Here is a 20,211-nt window from a genome sequence, read left to right as displayed (position 1 = left end):
AATTTCATTCAATTTAGCATGTTGTGCGAATGTATCTCTGTCCCCTGGTTAATTATACTATTAAAACTGGCTTTTGGGTGAGTGAAGGAAGAATCAAACTATTGTGATTCAAACCACCATAAATATATCACTATCCTTGTCCAACGTTCCTGAAGGACGTCGGTAGTTCTACTAAACGTAGTAAGAATCTCCTGTCTGAGTTGGACTAGAAGGCCACCAAGGTCCCTTCCAACTCTCTAATTCTGAATTTTTCAAGGGAGAACTTCCCCTCCTATCCAAACGGAAGGAAATCCTTTTTTATGAACAGAGTACCGAGATTATAACTGGTTGGAAAAATGAGGGAGAGGTCAGACATGAAGGTGTTATTTTTACATGAGGATGGGCAGAGCGGAGAGCTTAAAATATCAGCCACTGATCAAAGCAGCGAGGGTGAAGACAGACTTTCCAGGCCTCAGAAGAATTCTAGGACCAGCAAAAGGGCAAGGAGAGAGCCCTGCTGAGGACATGAAGGAAGAAAGTTGCAGCGGACCAGATACTTCAGAGTAAAATTGAATTAGAGAGAGAGCAAATGCACTTTGCACCGAAAGAAAGAAAAGGAAATTTATCTTTCTTTCTTTCTTTCTTTCTTTCTTTCTTTCTTTCTTTCTTTCTATCTTTCTTTCTTTCTTTCTTTCTTTCTCTCTCTCTCTCTCTCTCTCTCTCTCTCTCTCTCTCTCTCTCTCTTTATCTATCTCTTTCTAGATAGATAGATAGATAGATAGATAGATGATAGATAGATAGCTATCTAGCTACAGCTATCTCTCTCTGTGTGTGTGTGTCTGTGTGTGTGTGTGTGTGTGTGTGTATGTATGTATGTATGTATGTATGTATGTATGTATATGTCTGCCTGCCTGCCTGCCTGCCTGCCTATCTATCTATCTATCTATCTATCTATCTATCTATCATCTATCTATCTATCTATCTATCTATCATCTATCTATCTATCTATCTATCTATCTATCTATCTATCTATCTATCTATCATCTATCTATCTATCTATCTATCTATCTATCATCTATCTATCTATCTATCTATCTATCTATCTATCTATCTATCTATCATATATATAGATGGATATATATATATCCATCTCTATCTATCTAACTCTCTCTATCTCTATCTCTATCTATCTAGCTAGCTAGCTAGCTGTGTTTGTGTGTATGTTCCAGCATAATTCTCGAGCAATTTCAACCAAACTTGGTACACAGATGACTTACTCCCTGGAAAAAAACACTGTGGGGGTAAGACACCCCTAACACTCCTTAGGGTGTGTGTCCTGTTAAGATACAGCCTGTTGTGCCTTAAAATGACTTCTACTGTACTGCCGTAAAATGGCTTCTACTTTTCAGCACAATGGAGTTGCCATGGTAACGGCTTCACAGTACTCCACAAGGGGGCTTGTGAAGATTGAACCATAAGGAAGGCTGAATGCCAAAGAATGGAGTCCTTTGAACAATGGTGCTGGAGAAGACTCCTGCAAGTCCCTTGGACTGCGAGGCCATCTAACCCGTCTGGACCAAACATAATTTCTGGAAACTGTTGGATTTTCCCCCTTACCAGAGGGAGTCAAAGTCAAGCTGCATTTCTCCTTGGATGGGAAATCATGCAATCCCAACTTGAGTGATGGTCAAATAAGTTCTGAATTATTGCTTAGGAAACCATCCAGAGATCCGTTTTAAGGCGACTTAATTTACATGAAAGGAATGAAAACAGAGCTGAATGGGCTCAGAACGTGTAAATTGGACTGGTGGGAAGGGATCTCTTTAGAAGCTTTCTCCTAAGCCCCACTGGACTTTTGAAGATCAAATCAAAAGCTTCAGCAGGCATCAATCTTATTATCACAGGCTATGTCTATCCCAGGCATGACGGACAAGAGGCAGAGAAACTTTTGATGGTCAAGGATATACAGGGAATAATTCAAGGTGGAGCAAAAAGTGAACGAGAAAAGCCATGGGGGCGGGGGGGGGGGAAGAATTTGGCAGACTGGGGGAGTTCAATGTTAGGCCTTAACAATACACCTTGAGATTGTCTTGTACAGAATAGGTAGGTAGGTAAGTAGGCAGGCAGGCAGGCAGGCAGAGAGAGAGAGAGAGAGAGGGAGAGAGAGAGATAAAAGGAGAAGTTCAAAGAAGCAGATCCAGAAGAAGATGGAGAGACAACATCAAAGATACACTAAGAGAGGAGGAGGAAGAGGAAGAGGAGGAGGAAGAGGAGGAGGAGGAGGAGGAGGAGGCAGAGAAGGAGGAGAAGGAAAAGGAGAAGAAAGAAAAGTACGAGGAAGAGGATGCAAATTTTAACAGTCCCTTTTCCTTAAAAAATGACAAGAACATGACTATTATTTTTAGACTAGCATAAAAACTTTATTGCCACTTTAAATGTACCCTAATCAGCATACATGAAAATGAAATTTCGTTGCATTCAGCTCTCAAAAGGTAACCATTATGCCTACACCTACATACATGCACATATCATAGCATCGTATTCTCAGCCACCACATCATCGGAGAGGTTCGCAAAGCCACAAAAATCTGGGCTCAGAGGCAGCATGTTGGAGAAGGTAGGTAGATATCATTCTAAATATACTGTATGTATACATCAGGACATAACATCCATCAACTGGGATAGGTATCATCCAGTGCTGGGATTCAAACATTTTTACTATGAGTTCTGTGGGCGTGGCTTGGTGGGTGTGGCAGGAGAAGGTTACTGCAAAATCTCCATTCCCTCCTGATCAGCTGGGACTCGGGAGGCAGAGAATAGATGGGGGGTGGGGCCAGCCAGAGGTGGTATTTACTGATTCTCCGAACTACTCAATATTTCTGCTACTGGTTCTCCAGAACTGGTCAGACAATGCTGAATACCCCCTCTGGTATCAGCCCTGTGGTAGTCCAAAGGAAGAATTCAATGCTTGCTCTTGAGAACATCCATGCAAATATGGAGTTGTGTTAACTCACCTATCACAATGCATGTGAATTTGGCATCGGCGTCCTTTGAGACGGCATAGGACTTGAGGGTTGTTTCAAAGACGGGCTGGGTCTCCTCGGTCAGTTGAGCGATGATGGCACAGAAGGTGCTCCTAAAAGGATCAAAGGACCCCAATTAGAACTTGAGCAAGCTGGTTAAGGAAAGCGTGAAGAGTCATCTTCTCTCCAGACGCCTCCATGGAGTACTCCCACATTTCTAGCGGTTGGAAAACACTGTTCCCCTCTCTTAGAAACCTTCTGGAGAACTTAAGAGGCAAAGCACTGCAATGAAGCGATCCCAAGTTCATTCCAGACGTGGGCAGTTGAACAAACTACACGAACGTTGCAACACACAAACTCATCCTGGTCATTCTGGGGGAGGGGGCAGATGTTGCCAACGGGCCCAGCAGCTGAAACATGGCACACACATGGAAACAGCCACCTGGGGGTCAGCATCACCAATTAGGGTCTCTTGTCTTAAAAAATTGATGCAGTTCGTTTGGTACTAACTTAGTGCTGTTTGTCTCAGGGAATCAAAAGGAACATGGCTGGGTTTGTCGTGAAATATTAGGTCCCCTCGCACATTTGTGCTAGTCATTCCCGACTCTAGGGGGCAGTGCTCATCTCCGTTTCAAAGCCAAAGAGCCAGCGCTGTCCGAAGATGTCTCCGTGGTCATGTGGCCGGCATGACTGAATGCCGAAGGCGCACGGAACGCTGTTCCCTTCCCACCAAAGGGGGTCCCTATTTTTCTACTTGCATTTTTTTTTATGTGCTTTCGAACTGCTAGGTTGGAAGAAGCTGGGACAAGTAATGGGAGCTCACTCCATTATGCGGTGCTAGGGATTCGAACCGCCGAACTGCCGACCTTTCTGATCGACAAGCTCAGCGTCTTGGCCACTGAGCCACCGCGTCCCTTTTATATGCAACGCAGAAGGCAGCAAAACCATAGCAAGAAGGATATTCAAGCTGTTATCATTTTTTTTAAAAAAATTATAACGAAACTCTCTCTGGCCACGGCTTAGTTTTGTCAAACAATACGATAATAACCTTTTTAAAACTGCACTTGGGGAACTGAATGGGCCCCAGTCATTTGACGCCAGGAGATAGGAATCTTAAATATTTCTCTAGTTCCAACCGTAAACTAGAGAACTAAACATGTGTTTTCCGGAGGAAAGAGACACACTGAAATTCTCCGAAGTCCAAATTCTTCATCCCGTATCTGGTTTCCACACAATGCAAAGTGGAAGATATGAATAGCACAGCTTTGGAAAAAGGAGGCACTTCCCCTGTTCTGCCTCCTTGGTCCTCTCTTTTTCCTGGTTTTAATCCCTATTTTTTTTTTCCTTCATGGTTATAGCATGATGAGGAATGGGCTTCAAAAATTTTAGCAAGGGGTTCTCTGGGTCGGCGTGGCCATGGTGGGCATGGCGTAGTCGGCCTCCTGCACCATGGCGGGGGGCATTTTTGCCCTCCCTGGGATCCGGAGGCTCTCCCCGAGCCTCCGGGAGAGTGAAAACGACCTCCCCAGGCTCTGGAGGCCTGTTTTCGGTCTTTCCGAATTTCCGGTAGGCCCATTTTTCGCCCTCCCCGAGACTCCGTGCACACCATGCACTTACCTGCATCGAAAACGGGCCGCAGGGGAAGGGAGGGGAGGGCCAGGAGTGGGGTTTGAGGGTTCTGCGAACTGCACCGAATCTTAGCTCGAGGTTCTCCCGAACCCCTGCGAACCCCCAGCAGCACAATTCCAGCCCAAAGTTTTCTTTTGCATAACACAGAGTTCGTTGTTCCGGTTGCTTTCATGCATTTGTGCACGTACCCACGCCGTCTGTGCGGAGGGGGATCAAGGGAGAGGGGAGGGGGAGATGAGATCGCAAGAATCCCAGGCTTTGCTTGTGCAGCTACCCTAAACGTACAGACGGTCATGCAGGGGTAGAACGAGTGCAGATTCATCTCAGACAGAAATGCTGGATGATCAAAGAAACCACGTCAAGACTACGGCCCACATTCACGGTGCAAACGTTGTCTACGGTTTTGTGCAAGTCCACACACTCCACACAGTGAGAGGTCGTGCGCCCACAGTGGCAAATCAAAGTCGCGAGATGTGTGGCAGGCTAGCAAAGATGGCTTGAAGTGTGTGTGTTGGGGGGACGACAGATTCCACCAAAACCTCCCCGGTTAGACCGAATGAAAATATATCATCGCTTTCGTGATAATACATTTTCTGGGTTACATCTCCTATCTTTAGTCCTGCTGGACAGGACTCCATCACCCACTCGCAGGACGCATGCTCAGCCCTGCTGCAGATCCTGGGCTCAACCCTTGGCATCTCCACTTTGAAGGATGGCACAACAGGTGACAGAAAAGTATGCTTGCCCAGGACTTTTGAGAACTGATGCCCAGTTTGGGTGAACCACAGACCATCGGCCAGATCTGATTGAAGGTAGCTTCCAAGATGTATGTCCTCCCTTCTAGAAATTCAGCCCTCTTCCATGGTACCCTACTTCCACCTTGCCTGCCCCCGTTAGATTTTCAGCATTGTCGTGTTTATTTCGTAAGGAGGAGTGAGATGGGGGGAGAATAAGGTGGGCAAGGAATCCCAGCGACTCCTAACTTCTGCCTCCTTCTTGCCAATAATCCTGTCCAAGGTGATTGTCAAGGATAAGCCCTGATCTGGCTGAAAGATCCATTAGATCAATGGGTCTCAACCTTCCTAATGCCGCGACCCTTTAATACAGTCCCTCATGTTGTGGTGACCCCCAACCATAAAATTATACCGATATTCTCTTCTATTTGTCACTATGTCACTAGTGGGCTGCTGTGGCCTAGAGGTGGAGCTCTCGACTCACAATCAGGAGGTTGTGAGTTCAATCCTAGTAGAGGCAGATATAGGGTCTCCTGCATGGGCAAGGGGTTGGACTAGATGACCTTCAAGGTCCCTTCCAACTGTTCATCCGTTAAACTACTTGGACTGAGACACAGGAGGCTCAGATTCAAATCTCCACTCAACCCAGGACAACTTGACCAATCCCCTTCTTCCAGCTCAAACGAGCTTATAAATCTATTGCCAGATTTGAGCAAGGACCTTTTCCAAACTGAGCTTTATGTCTATGAAGTGGTTGGGGGGCGGGAGGGCTTGGTCCTTGAGGAAATCCAACATGGCTTTAAACCAACTCTTAGCAAGGAAGGTACCACCGAACAGAAGCAGGCGGGGGGGGGGGGTTGTAAGCACCCTGGCAAAGTAGGCAGAGATGTTAGTACCCCTGGACGACAGTGCGCCACACCAAAAGTTTGGATGCCACTGAGTCGCAGTTGGGCAAGACATAGTAGGAGTAGATTTACCTTCCATAGCTGGTGGGAGACGCCCGCCTGTGTAGCAAGCTAAGCAGAAACAGCAAACAAAAGAATTAGGAATTAAGAGAGAGAGAGAAGCAGAGAAAAGAGATGAAATCATAGCATCCATGAAACCAATCTTCTGGCCGAGGTCAAGGTTATTAATATAATTCAGCTGCTTCTGAGACTAGTGAGGATAAGCAAAGGAGGTTGACCATGGTAACCGAAGCTCTGAATGAAGGACCTCATGGAGAGGAGCAGAAAGCAGTTATCACAAGGCTAAATGTTCCCCTCCCTCCCAACCACCAATTAGCAGCGGTGGCAGCAAAAAAAAAAAGTCACTTGCAAGACGATTAGTTGAAATGCTTGTAATGACTCCCGCTTTCTTGAACGCTAAAAACTCTGGCTGAGACTATTGAGATATCAACAACGAAGCACTGACTCCTTCTGCAAGAGAAGGACTAAAGGCGAGACGATAGCAGTCTTCCAGTATCTGAGGGGCTGCCCCAAAGAAGAGGGAGTCAAGCCATTCTCCAAAGCACTTGAAGCAGGACAAGAACCATTGGGTGGAAACAAGGAGAGAAGGAACTTAGAACTAAGGAGAAATTTCCTGACATGTAGAACCATTAATCAGAGGCTGCCAGTCTCTCACTAATTCCTGAACTGCAGAATGGAGAGACTCTATCCATTCTCAGTCATCCAGGTCATGTTTGTCCCCAAAGGTGCTTTTTTCAAGAGGAAACTGGACTTTCTGGTTTTTATCTCGGAAGACGTTTTATCTTGGAAGAAGCTTCCAGAGCTGAAGAAGCTTCTTGGATGGGAAGCGAAATGTCTTCCACGAAAAATGTTGTGGCCCGCCAGCAGAGCTGACAGCCGATTCGGACAGTGAGGAGGTGGGGAGGAACATAGGCCAGTCCTGGAGACTGGGAAAGGCTCTGGAGGGCTCTGCGTCGGAGGCAGAGGGCTGTATGCCAGTTATCAGCTGCCTTCAGAGTCAGTGAGGCAGAAGAACAGCTGGAGCCTGTTCCCAGTGTGCGCATGCACAGAGCTTCCAGAAGAAAAGAGCAGCTAAAGAACAGGGGCCGACTTGGGAGTAAGGCCACAGGTGGATGATGAATGGGCCCCTCCCAGAGGAAATAAAAGAGGAGCAAAAGGGGAGGGGAGTTTGCAGGAGACCATTAGTTTGCTTCATTGGTTTGTGACTCTCCGAGACTCCTGGCCAAGTTTTGCAGATATCAGCCTGGCAGCTCTCCAAGCCAGATAAGGTCTGTGACTGTAAATCCTCCCTTGGAAGACTTTGCTGGATGCGAATGAGCAGAATTCACAGTAACTTAATAAAAGGGATTTTTGTCAGGACAAGGAGCTTGCTCCATGCTCTTGGGAAGCCTCGGTCAGAACAAAAAACCAGAAAGTCCAGTTGCCTCTTGGAAAAAAAAGAATGGAGTGCGGACACAGGAGGAACAATGCTGTGTTGGCCGTGACATGACAGTTCGGCTTTAATCGGTTCCTAGGTGTCAACAAACCCTCTTGGGAAACCAGAGAGCGAGCTGAACGCTAACTTGCGGAGGCCCCGTCAGAGTGCAGCATTCCGCAAAGCAGGCATATAAATAGCTCGTCTGTTCTCCCTTAGCCAGCTCTCTCCAACTTCTCTCCTCCAATTGGCCTATTGGCAAGCCGGATTGTGACCCCTTCGTTGCGAGAAATGCCATGCTTTTAATTTGTTTCTTCGAATGGATCCCAAAGTCCTTCTCCAAAACTCAAAAACTTTGACCGGATCTCAGGGGCATCGCTAGACAGCCAAAGGGACGGAAAGTAGGATTGAGATTATGCGACACCAACACACAACAGCTCCAGGTTTAGGAAGTGAGAGGATATGTGTTTGTCTGAAATGGTATAGGGTTTCCTGCCTAGGCAGGGGGTTGGACTAGAAGACCTCCAAGGTCCCTTCCAACTCTGCAATTGTATTATTATAAAAATGGTTCCATATTTTTGCAGGGGAATACAACCTAGGTTCTTTTATTTATTTTTTTACATAAAGTTTTTTTTTAAAATATACATCAGCATTATTACAAGGATGGTGTGGCATCTGAGTGTCATTGATTTTGATACAAAAATAATATTGCTACAAATGAGAAATACTACATTGATCAAACTTATGTGGTTGTAATGTTATTATATATATTTATGTCACCACATACTCCTTCATTCTTCAGTTATTCATTATTTGCTACACCCTTCTAATAGTAATAGCATTATTCTTTTTTAAAAATAATGTGTTATCTTTTAATATTTATGTTTTTCCTCCTCCAAAAGTTAAAAATATAATTGAGGTTGCTTTTCTGCCGTCCCTTACACCCATCCTATTTTATGACCCTCCTCCTTCTTCCTTCCCCTTTTCTCCTTCCCTCCCTTCTTCTCTCCTTTCTTCTTTCCTCCTCTCCTTTCCCTTCTCTACTTCCCCTTCCTCTTCTCCACTCCTCCCTTCTTCTTCCCTATCCTCCCCTCTCTCCTACTCTTACTTCCCCTCCATTTCTTCCTCTCCTTTTCCCTTTCTTCTTTCCCTCTCCTTTCTCCTCTCCTCTGGATATAGCATTATTCTTGAGACAACCTGATAACAACCTTTTTTCAAAATCTAGGTTCTATGTGACCTCTTTGGGCATTTCCTATCTTAGAAGGTTGGAGGTTGCTTTCTAAAACAGCAGGGCACTTTGGAAGAGGCGGGAGTGTGTCCACTTGGCTAGAGAGGGGCAACGGCCATTGACCTGGCTTCAGTCTAGGGGAATTGGAGACAATCTTGCCATCTTGTCACTCAATCTTTTTAGAAATGGGAGGTTTGAGGGTGGAGGAGGCAGGAGGCTGGGGTGAATAGGGAAGAGATGGATTGGAACTGCAGAATACACAACATTATGAATTTTATCACAAAAGCTTGGGACAGTCTCGATCTGGTTTGAAAGAGACAACATCATAACAACAACAACAACAACCAGAAAGGGGAGGGGTAGGCAAGGGAGAGGAAGAAGGCAAAGAGGAGGAAGAGGAAGAGGAGGAAGAAGAAAGAAGAAGAAAGGAAGAAGAAGAAGAAGACGAAAGAAGGAAGAATATCTCAGGGGTTGCGGCAAAGCAGAGGGTGTCAAACTATTCTCCAAAGCACCTGAGGGTAGGACAAGAAGCAATGGGTAGAAACTAATGAAGGAGAGAAGCAACCTGGAACTAAGGAGAAATTTCCTGACAGTGAGAACAATTAATCTGTGGAACAGCTTGCCACCAGAAGTTGTGAATGCTCCAACATTGGAAGGGTTTAAGAAGAGATTGGGCAACTATTTGTCTAAAGTGGTGTAGGGTTTCTTGCCTAAGCAAGGAGTTGGACTACAAGACCTCCAGGGTCCCTTCCAATTCTGTTATTCTATTCTATTCTAAGGAAGAAAGAGGAGGAGGAGGAGGAGGAGGAGGAGGAGGAGGAGGAGGAGGAGGAGGAGGCAGAAGAAGAGAGGAGGCAGAAGAGGAGGAGGAGGGGGGGGAGAAAGAGAAATAAAAAGGAAAAAAGAGGAAAGGAAAAGTAGGAAAAGGACTATAATGACCAGGTATCCTAAACTGTGTAAAACTCACCAGAACTATAAGTTTTCAATAACCATTTGGAAAAGATGCTTCTCTAAAACATTTTTGCTTCATTCCCCCCTTCTAATACAGCAACACCAAAAAATAAAAAAGATAAAAAAACACCACCATCTGCTTCACAGTCAATATATTCCTAATCCATTTTCACAGTGAAACGGCTCATGATAAGAGTTTCCCTGCATTTTCCCACTCCTTATAATCTTTTTTACAGATGGCAGTAAAAATGGTGGACAGCTTCCTATTCGGAAACATAAGAAGCCTTTGCCACATTCCCCCCCCCCATGGTGACTGTGTTTTTGCGCGTGGACCCTGCATCTCTAAGGAGTTCCAGATACACAGCAAGGCTCCAGGTAGGTAAGTCATGCCATAATGGAATTAATATCAAGCACTTGTGTAATTTTTATGCTATTATCTGGATTTGCCACCCCTTAATTCAGGAAAGCACACCCCTGCGTTTCTGTTTTATCCCTGCTTTATCCTCTCAACAGGCTTTCAAGGTAGGCTATGGGGAGATATAAAAATTGGCCCAAGGTCATTAAATGAGGGTCATAAGAACAAACATCCAGATTTTTTCAAACCCTTATTTACTAGATTTGTTTGCTACTTCCTACGACACCATCATCCACCAGACCATTAGAATTTTGTCGCCCACAAACCATTACATGTTAACTTCCCTTCCAGGCTCAAAGTAGATCCACAATTGGATCAACACAAGAGGTGAGCGACATCCCATTCTTAATTCAAAGAAGCCTTCTTAAGGTAAAGGTAAAGGTTCCCCTCGCACATATGTGCTAGTCGTTCCCGACTCTAGAGGGCGGTCCTCATCTCCGTTTCTAAGCCAAAGAGCCAGCGCTGTCCCGAGACATCTCTGTGGTCATGTGGCAGGCATGACTAAATGCCAAAGGCACACAGAACGCTGTTACCTTCCCACCAAAGGTGGTTTGAAATGGTATAGGTTCTTCTGTTTGAGCAGGGGGCTGGATTAGAAGACCTCCAAGGTCCCTTCCAGCTCTATTCTATTCTACTTCTTGTTATTTGAGAGAAGCAACCTGGAATTAATAAGAAGTTTCCTAACAGGGAGGACAATTAACCAGTGGAACAGAAGTTGCCCTCAGATATTGTGGGTGCTACATCACTGGAGGTTTTTAAGAAGAGATTGGGCAGTCACTTGTCTGAAATGGTATAGGGTCTCCTGTGTGAGCAGGGGGCTGCACTAGAAGACCTCCAAGGTCCCTTGCAACTCAGTTATTCTATCTTCCTCCCCTTCCTTCCTTCCTTCCTTCCTTCCTTCCTTCCTTCCTTCCTTCCTTCCTTCCTACCTACCTACCTACCTACCTACCTGCCTGCCTACCTACTCCATCACTGGAGATTTTAAAGAAAAGATTGAACAGCCATTTGTCTGAAATGCTACAGGGGCTTCAGCAGGGGGTTGGACTAGAAGACTTCCAAGGTCCCTTCCAGCTCTATTCTGATTCTTATAACCTCAACCTATCCAACTATATTTGCCCAAAAGTAACTGAGCAGAAAGTACTTCATCGTCTTTTTTTAAAAAAAAACCGAAATTCAATTCTGAAGCAAGCGAACACAACGCTAATCCATGGCTACATTAAAATGGCTTTTTGATACCACTTGTCACTTGCAGACTCCTGGCTGGACACCAAAAAGCTGCCAAGGGTGGTGTGTGTTTGTTTATGTGTGTATCCACACAGACAAATCCATGCAGATTTTTTTTTCCTCTCCCGACTTTTTCAAAGCCGGGATGCCCTTGCTTTTTTCCTAGGGCTGAGAGAGTGTGACTGGCTTTGTCTCTTTGGAAGTTGGAAGGACTAGAACCGTGATGGCGAACACATGGCATGCGTGCCACAGGTGGCACATGGAGCCATATCTGATGGCACGCGGGATGTTGCCCTATGTCAGCTCCAGTGCTCCAGCATGCACTGGCCAACTGATTTTCGGCCTTCCGGAGGGCAGGGCATGGCGAAAAACGGTCCAATGGGCCTACCAGAAGTTCATTTCCAAACTTCCGATACTGCAAAATCTCCATTCCCTCTCCACTCCAGGGGAAGGATACTGCAAAATCCCCTTTCCCTCTCCACTGCAGGGGGAAGATATCTCCATTCCTTCCCCACTCTGGGGCCCGGTTCTCCCAACTACTCAAAATTTCTGCTACCGATTCGCCACAACCTGTCAGAACCTGCTGAATTTCACCCCTGCAGGAGACCCTACACCATTTCGGACAGATGGCAGTCCAATCATTTCCTAAAAGCCTTGTAAGAGGCTGAGGGTGGTGGTGGGGGGAATCGGACGAGTTGACAGCTTCATTCAGACGCCCAGACTAGTATCTGGTCTCTGCCATCCCTCACCTTTCTCTTCCCTCCCCCCCCCCCAGACCTCCCTTCCTCTCCAGCTCTGTGGCTTAGACCCCTCAGCAATCTGATTCTTGGCCTCGCCCCCCCCCCCCTTTCAGATTGCTCTGGTGATCTGGTATTCTGCTTGTTTGGGACACGCTTCGGTTTCCTTCACGGAACGCCCATTTCTCAACTCCGGAATCCTGGCCCCTTCCCCATTTCTTTAAAAGTCGGGTGAAACTTGCTGGCACTGCGGGAAGGATGGAGGGGGGGAAGGAAGGGGTCTTGGGACAGAAGCATTGGGTCAGGGTCGTGTTTTTGGGAGAGAAAGCCTCCAAGCCACCCCAGACAGAAATAGCCCCATTCTCTCTTTTTTTTTTAGGGTTCCAGACCTCCCCAACGCCTTGAGGGGGGGGGGGAGTTTCCTGCTGTTAGATATTAGCATATATCGAGATAAGTCTTCCCTCAGGTCCGCTCCTACAGCGGGAAACAGGTATTCATCTGATTGGTCAATGGGCGTGCCTCATCCCTATAAAAGGGGAACCCTCCGACCACAGGTTAAGCTGGATCACTACTACTACTAATGAAATGAGCTGTTGAGTTACTTCGTGTCCGCAGTCTGTCTCTCGTTGCCCAGATCTAACATTGGCGACGAAGGTGGGATGAGAGACAGATAGGACGAAGAGCGCACTTCAAGAATCTCCGGATTTGATCCAGCCCAGGAATTCGGCAGAAATTCCGGCAGCCATCTCAGATCACCGCAGCGCGGCAAATTCAAACTGAGAAAATGGCGATGCATGCTCCCCCCGCTCCTTTCGACCCAGCAACCGACGAATGGGAAGCCTTCATGATTCGCTTCGAGTGTTTCCTCGAAGCAAATGAGTACACGGGGATCACCGATGCAAGAAAGAAAAATATCTTCCTCGGCTACTGCGGAAAGGAAGTCTTCAATACGGCCAGAGACCTCACCGCGCCTACTCCAATACAAGCAGTACCGTGGGCGACGCTGAAACAAGCCTTGGAAACACATTACGCGCCAAAACCGTCCCGCCATGTCAGCCGCAAAGAATTCAACACGAGGACTCAAATGGCGGGAGAATCCATTAACCAATTTGTTGCAGCTCTACGAAGAATAGCAGCCCACTGTGAATACAGGGATTTGGAAGAGCATATCTTAGAGCAATTCATCTGTGGGGTAAGAGACATTTCGTTGCAAAAGAAACTGTTAGCCAACCCGAATCTAACCCTACAGTCAGCATTGAACAAAGCAAGAGCGTCGGAATCAGCGGAGAAATCAGCAGTGACCATACAAAGAAGGGTCAACGAAACCCAGCCGGCACCGAGACAAACCAGAGTCCACTACGAAGACGCAAGCCCCGACTACGTGGATCCCGAGTTCGAGGACAGTCACCTAATGCAGAGCAGTCACTGGAGGCCTGGGGGGAAACCCGGATCCCGCTTGCCGCCCTGCGCAAGCTGCGGAGGGAATCACCCCAGGTCTACTTGCAGGTTCAGGAACGTTGTTTGTTCGCACTGCAACAAACTTGGGCACATCGCACGAGTGTGCCGGAGCGGAGTCCCTGCCTCACGGCAGCCACCCATGTACCGCCAACAGAAGCCCAACCCAGGGGCTTGGCGAAGTCAAAAAGGGCGCCCAGAGAGAAATCCACAAGTGTTTACCCAGAGAGAAACTCCCCAAAGAGCTGAACGAGCGTATTCCCAGAGAGATTACTCACAAGAAAGTGAGCGAGCGTATCCCCAGAGAGAATTCACACAGAGAGCCGAAAGAGCGTTCTACCAAGACGCTCAACGAGAGTATTTTCAGGATATAGACGATGAGATAGAGTTGACCCAGAGAGAGGAGTTGCGAACGTATCTCACCACGATACATCAGGTCCGCCCTAAGCGGCCCAAAAGGCTGAAAGTCACAGTCCTCTTGGAGGGCTCACCCTGCGAGCTGGAGGTTGACACAGGATCAACCCTGACGATCATTTCATGGGCATCCATGAAACAGGCCATTCCCGGCCTCAGAAAGAGCCAACTGCGCGCTCCTGACGTCCTGCTACGAGACTACCAGGGGAACCAAGTCCCCATCGTGGGCCAAGGCACATTCCACATCCAGTTTAAGGACATCGAAGCCCAGCTGCCCGTGACCATCTCCAGCGCGCCATTGCAGAACCTCCTGGGGCTTGATTGGTTTGAAGCCCTGGGATTAGAAGTCACCGGAATCAACGCCGTGAGAAACAGCAGCGCTGAAAAGATCTTTAAGGAGTTCGAGGATGTGTTCAGCTCCGGTCTTGGTAAGTATGTGGGCAAACCAATATCGTTCAATTTAGATCCAAATGTGGCGCCAATCCGACTTAAACCGAGACGAGTGCCTTTTGCACTCCGCCCAAAAATAGATAAAGAGATAGATAAGTTAGTGGAACAAGGAATCCTTGAGCCGGTAGATCACGCGCGTTGGGAGACACCTATCGTGACCCCAGTTAAGTCAGACGGATCAGTCCGCTTGTGCGCAGACTATAAATGCACAATTAATGTCGCGCTACAACAGAGCGCATATCCGGTGCCCGTAGTACAGCACCTATTGCACTCATTGGGGCCAGGAAAGGTTTTCGCTAAGTTAGATATGGCACAAGCTTACCAGCAACTGCCAGTAGATAGCGCCACAGCGGAGGCCCAGACTATAGTGACGCACAGAGGAGCGTTTAAATGCAACCGGCTACAATTCGGCGTAAGTATTGCTCCAGGATTGTTCCAGAGCGTCATGGAACGACTGTTGCAAGGGATACCGGGAGTCGTCCCATATTTTGACGATATCTTGGTGTCCGCTGCAAACGAGGAGCAACTAAACAAAAGAGTCAGATCTGTTTTGGCCAGAATCAGAGAGAAGGGCCTCCGCCTTAAAAAAGAAAAATGCCAAATTAACGTGCCTAGTGTAGAATTCCTGGGTTATAGAATTGATGGTCAGGGAATTCACCCCACTGAAAAGAAAATTAAGGCAATCCAGGACGCCCCCACACCACGAAATCAAACCGAGTTGCAGGCCTTCCTCGGACTACTTAATTTCTACAGCGTTTTTCTGAGACAGAAGGCGACCGTTGCTGAGCCACTACACCGTCTACTCCAGAGGAACGCACCATGGAGATGGGGACGAGCCGAAGCTGCAGCATTCGCCGGGGTAAAGCGCCTGCTCACCACTGACTCACTACTTGTGCAATACAGTCAAACCCTCCCGCTGGTATTGACCTGCGACGCATCGCCTTTCGGGGTTGGAGCAGTCCTCAGCCACAGGATGCCCGACGGGAAAGAAGCACCCATTGCTTTCTACTCCAGAACTCTTTCATCGGCCGAAAGGAACTACAGCCAAATGGACAGAGAAGCATTGGCTGCCGTTGCAGGTGTGAAACGTTTCCATGAATACCTCTACGGCCGCGATTTTGAACTCATTACTGATCACAAACCGCTGTTAGGACTTTTGGCGGGAAATCGCCCCACTCCGGTCTCCCTTTCTCCACGTATGACCAGGTGGACTGTTTTCCTGGCTGCGTACTCTTACAAGTTAATTCATCGACCGGGCTCCACTCTAGGGCACGCAGATGCGCTCAGCCGTTGCCCATTACCAGACATTTTGCCAGACCCCACTCCAGAAGTACCGGTATTGCTCATTGACTGTTTGGATTCGGGACCGGTTTCTTCTTACGATGTCGCAAGGTTCTCCTCGAAGGACAATTTAATAAAACAAGTGCAAACTTGGGTATGGAGGGGGTGGCCGAAGGGAAATGTGGGCCCGGAATTCAAAATGTTTTGGTCTAAACGGGACGAACTCTCCGTGTTACAGGGATGTTTGTTGTGGGGGGATCGAGTTGTTATTCCTTTTGCTCTACGAAAAAAGGTATTGAATGCTTTGCATATGGGTCATCCGGGGATCGTGAGAATGAAAGCGTTAGCGAGAAGTTATGTGTGGTGGCCCAATATGGACAAAGAAATAGAGGAGTGGGTGGCCACTTGCGACCCATGCCAGGAGTCGAGACCAGCACCCCCGGAAGCGCCCGCCACAGAATGGGAGAAACCCAAGGCACCCTGGTCACGCATTCATATTGATTTTGCAGGACCATTCCAGGGTCAAACCTTCCTCATAGTTGTAGATGCTTATTCTAAATGGTTAGATGTAGTCCTAATGACATCAACCACGGCAGAGGCAGTTATAAAGGTTCTTAGGCGGCTTTTCGCCACCCATGGTCTACCAGATCTGTTAGTATCGGACAACGGGCCCCAATTCACGGCCATGCAGTTCGAAACATTTTTAGCAGGGTTGGGAATCAGACACGCCCTCATCGCGCCATTCCATCCAGCGTCCAATGGTCAGGCAGAAAGAATGGTGCGGTTCGCGAAAGAGGCCCTCGCCAGGATGGGCCCGGGGGATTGGCAAACACGCATTGACCATTACCTCCTCATTCAACACATTACCCCGAGCGCAACGACGGGTAGAAGCCCCGCTGAACTACTAATGGGTCGCCGCCTACGGTCTCACCTGGACAGGCTCCACCCGAATTATTCTACCTCGGCTCCCCCAGACTCTACAAGTAAGGTCAGATCTTTTAGAGAAGGAGACACTGTTTATGCTCAAAATTACACAGGGGGGACATTGTGGATACCGGCGAGGGTCATTGGCATCATGGGCCCTCGATCGTATTTGTTAGAGCTTGAAGATGGGCGGAATTGGAGAAGGCACATCGATCAGCTTCGAGGTCGCCTAGCACAATCCAACTTACGGGATGAGGGCGAAAGTTTCCTGTCCACAGAAAGACAACCGCAGGGAAACTTCATCCCAGGAAACGACGACACCGGCGAGCTAAGCGGGGGACAGGACATCACGCACGCAGCTGAGCAACCCCCCGTCATCACAGCCGCTGAGCAACCCCCCGTCATCGCAGCCGAACAAGATACCAGGGAAAAGAGCATCGAAAACGCAAGACCTCCAGAAACAGAAAAAGCACCCGATCCTGCAACCACTTCAAACCAACAGGAAACCAGTCCTGCAAGTACTTCAACGCAACCTGAACTCCGACGTTCCTCCCGAGCAAGACAAACACCCACCTACCTAAAGGACTATGTCACCTACCGCAACGTCCCATCTAGGAGGGGAGGGGTGTTAGATATTAGCATATATCGAGATAAGTCTTCCCTCAGGTCCGCTCCTACAGCGGGAAACAGGTATTCATCTGATTGGTCAATGGGCGTGCCTCATCCCTATAAAAGGGGAACCCTCCGACCACAGGTTAAGCTGGATCACTACTACTACTAATGAAATGAGCTGTTGAGTTACTTCGTGTCCGCAGTCTGTCTCTCGTTGCCCAGATCTAACACCTGCTCTTGCAAGAAAGAGGGGAGGGCTTCATTTCCTCTACTTGGCTTTTACCCAGAGATTGAATCAGCCTCCTCCTCGCTAGAGCAGTGACCCACCCCACTCCCTAATAATCCCTGAATCTTGTGGCCGCGAATTCCGCACGCCACGGCTCTTCCGAAGGAGCCCTCGCTTCCTCCTACCGCCTTCCACCTCATCTGGTGCCCGGGACTAGAGGCTTCCAAACCGAGGGCCACATTGGGACCCTCGGGGAAGGAGGCGTCTCCTGCTGAAAAAGACCCCTCCCCGGTGCCTGGCAAGGGGCGCAGCGCCCTTTGGCTTTCAAAGGGGGTTGGGGGGCTGGAGCTTCTTATTCCTCGTCCCCAGCGAACCCCTCTTTCCCCTCCGCGGCTCCCTACCTGTTCTCGGGGCGCACGCTAAGGAAGTAGCTGCGCCTATCCGGCCGGTACTCCACCAGGGGTCCGTTATCCTCGCCATCGCTGCCGGGCCCGGGGCAGTAGCCCAAGGCTGACCCGTTGCCCGAGTAGGAGCGGCCCAGGGGTCTCCGCCGGGAGCCCATCGCAATCAGCCCAGTGGTGGCGGCGCTTGATCCGGCGAGCGGGGAGCAGGGCAGGGTAGGGGGTCGCGCACACGCCGGGGGTCCCAGGAGGCTCCCGGTCGGGGGCTGAGTGGGTTACGGGCCTCTCCGCTCAACCCCAGCGCCGCGGCCGTCAATCACGCCCGGAGGGCCGCCACCCGGCTATTTATAGTCGGCCCACTTGGGGCCGTCACTCAGGCGGAGCGTGGGGGGGGGGGGATCCCGGGGCTGGGGGGCTCGGCCAGTCGGCGCTGCCAGGGTAGGACGGGCCCCTCGCGAGGCAACGGAGGCCGTCGGAGTGGTGGGTGGGGGTCTCTGCGCCGCCGTGGGTCGCCTAAAGGGGTCTCAAGGAGATGGTCACCCATCTCCTCCCACTTATGACTGCAGGACTGTAACTTTGTTGCTTGTCTTCTTACGATTGATATTGATTGTTTCCTGACTGCTAATTTGTACTCTAAGATGATCATTAAGTGTTGCACCTGATGATTCTTGGCGAATGTATCTTGTCTTTTTATGTACCCTGAGAGCATCTGCACCAAAGGCAAATTCCTTGTGTGTCCAATTGCACTTGGCCAATAAAGAATTCTATTCTATTTTTCTCTACTCTACTCTATTATTCTTTTCTCTTCTCTATTTTATTCCATTTTCTATTCTATTCTATTCTCTATTCACTTCTCTCTTCTGTCTTCTCTTCTCTTCTATTCTTTGGTGGGACAGGTGGGACGCTTTGATTCTCCTGTTCCCTGCAAAGAAAATGGAACATGCCCACTGAAGCAGGTCCCCCCCCCCCTGAATATCACTAAGTGTTCTATCTTATGATTTTTTGATGAATGCATTTTATTTTTCTTTATGTATACTGAGGGCATATGCACCAAAGACAAATGTATTGTGTGTCCGATCACACTTGGCCAATAAAGTATTCTATTCTATTCTATTCTATTCTATTCTATTCTATTCTATTCTATTCTATTTGTCACCAAGTTGGTTTGCTGTCTAAGGCAGGCCTAGAATTCCCTGCCCTCCATTTCTTCTATTCTTATTCTATTCTATTCTTGTTCTTATTCTATTCTTATTTTTATTCTTATTCTATTCTTATTCTATTCTTATTTTTATTCTTATTCTATTCTATTCTTATTCTTATTCTATTCTTATTCTATTCTTATTCCATTCTATTCTATTCTTATTCTATTCTATTTCTGGCTGCGATTGGCCACTTGGGGATCCAGTAGCCTATGCAATCCAGCCAACCAGTGAGAGGAGCAGATGTCCCGTTTGGCTGCGAGGTTAACTCCATTCCACCCTCCACTGTGTGAATGGAGCCAGTGGGTGGGAGGCAGATGCCCCCAAGGAAGTGTTCAGCTCCTGTTGTTGTGTTTTTTTAAATTCTTGCATTACAATCCAATTCAACAAGACCCACTTTAAGCTGCATCATGTGCCATGGGGCATGCTGAAGTGCTGAGCCGAACATCCCTTGCGTCATTGCCCTGGCAAGCTGCCCTCCCTGAATCTACCTCTCTGGACTCCCTGCCTTTGGCTGGGTACACTTGTAAATTTTAGGAGCGCTGGATGAGCTCTTAAAAAGACTAGAGTTTCTTTCTCTACTACAGCTTCATTGTGCATGGCAGTTTTATGAGCCGTGTCCGCGTGGTGGGGTTGAGAGATGGACCTGATTTAAAAGGGTCCGCGCAGGCAGCCCGTATGACAAAACCCCTCGCGCATCAGGAAGGAATTACGGAGTTCTCACGACGGGCGCTTTAATCTTCTTTGTTTCTCCTTCTTAAAAAAAAACCGAATACCTTCCAGGATTATATTCGCACAATATTGGAAAAAAGGAAGGAAGAAATACCGCGAGATGAAGAGATAATCAAGAAGATATTATTTTGTGCAGAAATGGATAGACTTACACTGAAAATCAAACGGAAAGAAGACACGGGATATTATCAAACATGGGATTTATTTTACCGCTGGTTG

General features: G+C 47.9%; 1 protein-coding gene across 2 annotated transcripts in view; it reads right to left on the bottom strand.

Annotated features, from left to right (window-relative positions):
• Positions 1 to 18,330, bottom strand: part of ALPK3 (alpha kinase 3) — a 43,369-nt gene extending 25,039 nt beyond the window's left edge. Inside the window, exons 1-3 of one of the 2 annotated variants that reach the window (XM_081964599.1) lie at positions 18,062 to 18,330; positions 6,342 to 6,380; positions 2,993 to 3,114 (exon numbers count right to left, since the gene is read on the bottom strand). In XM_081964599.1, coding sequence (XP_081820725.1) covers positions 2,993 to 3,114; positions 6,342 to 6,380; positions 18,062 to 18,222 — 322 coding nt within the window. In that variant the 5' untranslated portion in view covers positions 18,223 to 18,330. The remainder of the gene's footprint in view (positions 1 to 2,992; positions 3,115 to 6,341; positions 6,381 to 18,061) is intronic. The other variant, XM_081964600.1, reaches the window with a different exon arrangement.
• Positions 18,331 to 20,211: the final 1,881 nt, after the last annotated feature.

This window comes from Natrix helvetica, assembly GCF_964273705.1.
Source record: "Natrix helvetica genome assembly, chromosome: 12".
Taxonomy (NCBI): Eukaryota; Metazoa; Chordata; class Lepidosauria; order Squamata; family Natricidae; genus Natrix; species Natrix helvetica.
Note: the sequence above shows the minus strand (reverse complement) of the source record. Positions and strands in the feature narration are given on the sequence as shown.